General features: G+C 51.7%; 1 protein-coding gene across 1 annotated transcript; it reads right to left on the bottom strand.

Annotated features, from left to right (window-relative positions):
- Positions 1–471: 471 nt before the first annotated feature.
- LOC149191434 (uncharacterized) lies at positions 472–1,176 on the bottom strand. Its single transcript, XM_089406651.1, has one exon. The coding sequence runs from the start codon at positions 1,174–1,176 to the stop codon at positions 472–474; it is 705 nt and encodes a 234-aa protein (XP_089262777.1).
- Positions 1,177–1,687: the final 511 nt, after the last annotated feature.

Below are 1,687 nucleotides of genomic sequence, written 5' to 3'. Positions count from 1 at the left end.
CTCTGAATTTTTGGGGGAGGGGGGGAGTGTAGGATTTCAAGCCCAAATTGATCTTGGGCTTGTCTTTTTGATTGTGAGCGGGTCATGTATCTCCCAGTGGGGGGGCTTGTAAGGTAGGAGTAGAAGACGGGGGATGAGGAGATGGATTTGGGGCGGGTGCAGGGGAAAAATGGGAGTGGATGCTATCGGGCAGGTGAGGGGAGTAGTTTTAGGGGGGATTGCACACAAATGCTGATCCAGATGATCACTTGTAGGGTTTAACACATGCAGTGAAGAGAAAGTGCTAGATAAATAACAGTCAATATGAGAAGAGTTGCAAGTGGGGATAGGAATGGAAGAGTTCATACCCGTTGAGGGCAGGCCCTCAGATGGCGACTGTGGATGAGACTGTGAAGGCTGCGAATGATTTGGAGGCCACCCGCGCTTCTTCGGTTGTGGAGGTGCCACTGCCTCAACTTTTGGGATCTTCTGCTATTTGTCTGGGATCTCAGCTGCGTCCGGGTTCGGTGTGGCCAAGGGAACCTGTCTCCTGGGCTGTGCTTCCTGATGAGTATGCTGATGGGAGGCCACCTCCTGTTCTGTGGTCTGATTTTTCTTCTTTTTCAGCAGAGGGCAGTCCTTAAAAAGATGCCCGACCTTATGGCATCGACGGCATCTAAAGGGAACTCCCTCGTAGTCCAGCAATTTCCGTCTGGTGTGGTTCCTCCAGCGAATATCAATAAACTCCAACAAACCCTCAGACAGGTCCAAATGTACCAAAATCCTTGCGTATGCTAACTTCCCTGAGGTCTGATAAGAATCATCAAAGGTGAGGTAGATACCAAGTGCATTTCCAATGTGCCTGAAGACATCCTCTGTCCAGAAGTGTAATGGTAAACCGAGCAAATGAACCCAAATCGGACCTGCATCCACCCTCTCCCTCGTTGGGTCGAAAAGGGGAGTCCATCGACGGAGGAGAACCGGGGCCAGATCTAAGTGCCAAACCGTGGACAACACCCAGTTGGTGTGCTCCAAGCTGCTAAAGTGTAGTGTGAACCACCCTTTTTCTAGGGTTTGAACCTTCGGAATCTCCTTCAGATTATCTCCCCAAACATCTGAAACCCATTGTTGCAGTTTGGCTACACTGTAATGTCTACCACGCACCCGGCCGACCAAGACCTTCGCAGCAATGTCCATGGCGTCAAGCAATTTGATGTCTTCAGCAATATTGAGTGGTGCTGCACAGGCTCGAATCTTTGGACCCCGTTTCTTTCTCGACTGTCCTGGAACCCCAGCATCCGTCGCCTCTTATGTTGAAACGGGGAACGAAGGTCCCGGTGAAACCCTAGGGTTTTCCGATGCCTCCTGCGGGATGGTAGTGAAAATTCCAGAGATGGGACCGATGCTTGTGAAATGTCCCCGAGAGGGAACCGAGGAGGTCCGCGCAGCAGTATGACCCGAAACCACCGCCTTCGAGCCCTGAGGGGGGTCAGGAGTAATGTATCCGGACACCGCCGAGAGTGAGGTTGGAACGTTATCAAGAGCTAGGGTTTGAATAACTGGTTTGAGCGATGGAGCAGTGTGTGCCTGTGTACACGGTAAGATGGACTGTGAAATGAGCACAGGGGGAGAGGCCGCTTCTTCTGGAAGGGTAACCGGCGAGATGAGAGGTCGAGTTATCGGAGGTAGGGCTTCAACCTCATCAGTC

This window comes from Pinus tabuliformis, chromosome 2_2, assembly GCF_031772625.1.
Source record: "Pinus tabuliformis cultivar Carrire ecotype Pingquan chromosome 2_2, CPIR1, whole genome shotgun sequence".
In the NCBI taxonomy this organism is placed as follows: domain Eukaryota; kingdom Viridiplantae; phylum Streptophyta; class Pinopsida; order Pinales; family Pinaceae; genus Pinus; species Pinus tabuliformis.
This window is presented reverse-complemented; position numbering and strand designations above follow the sequence as displayed.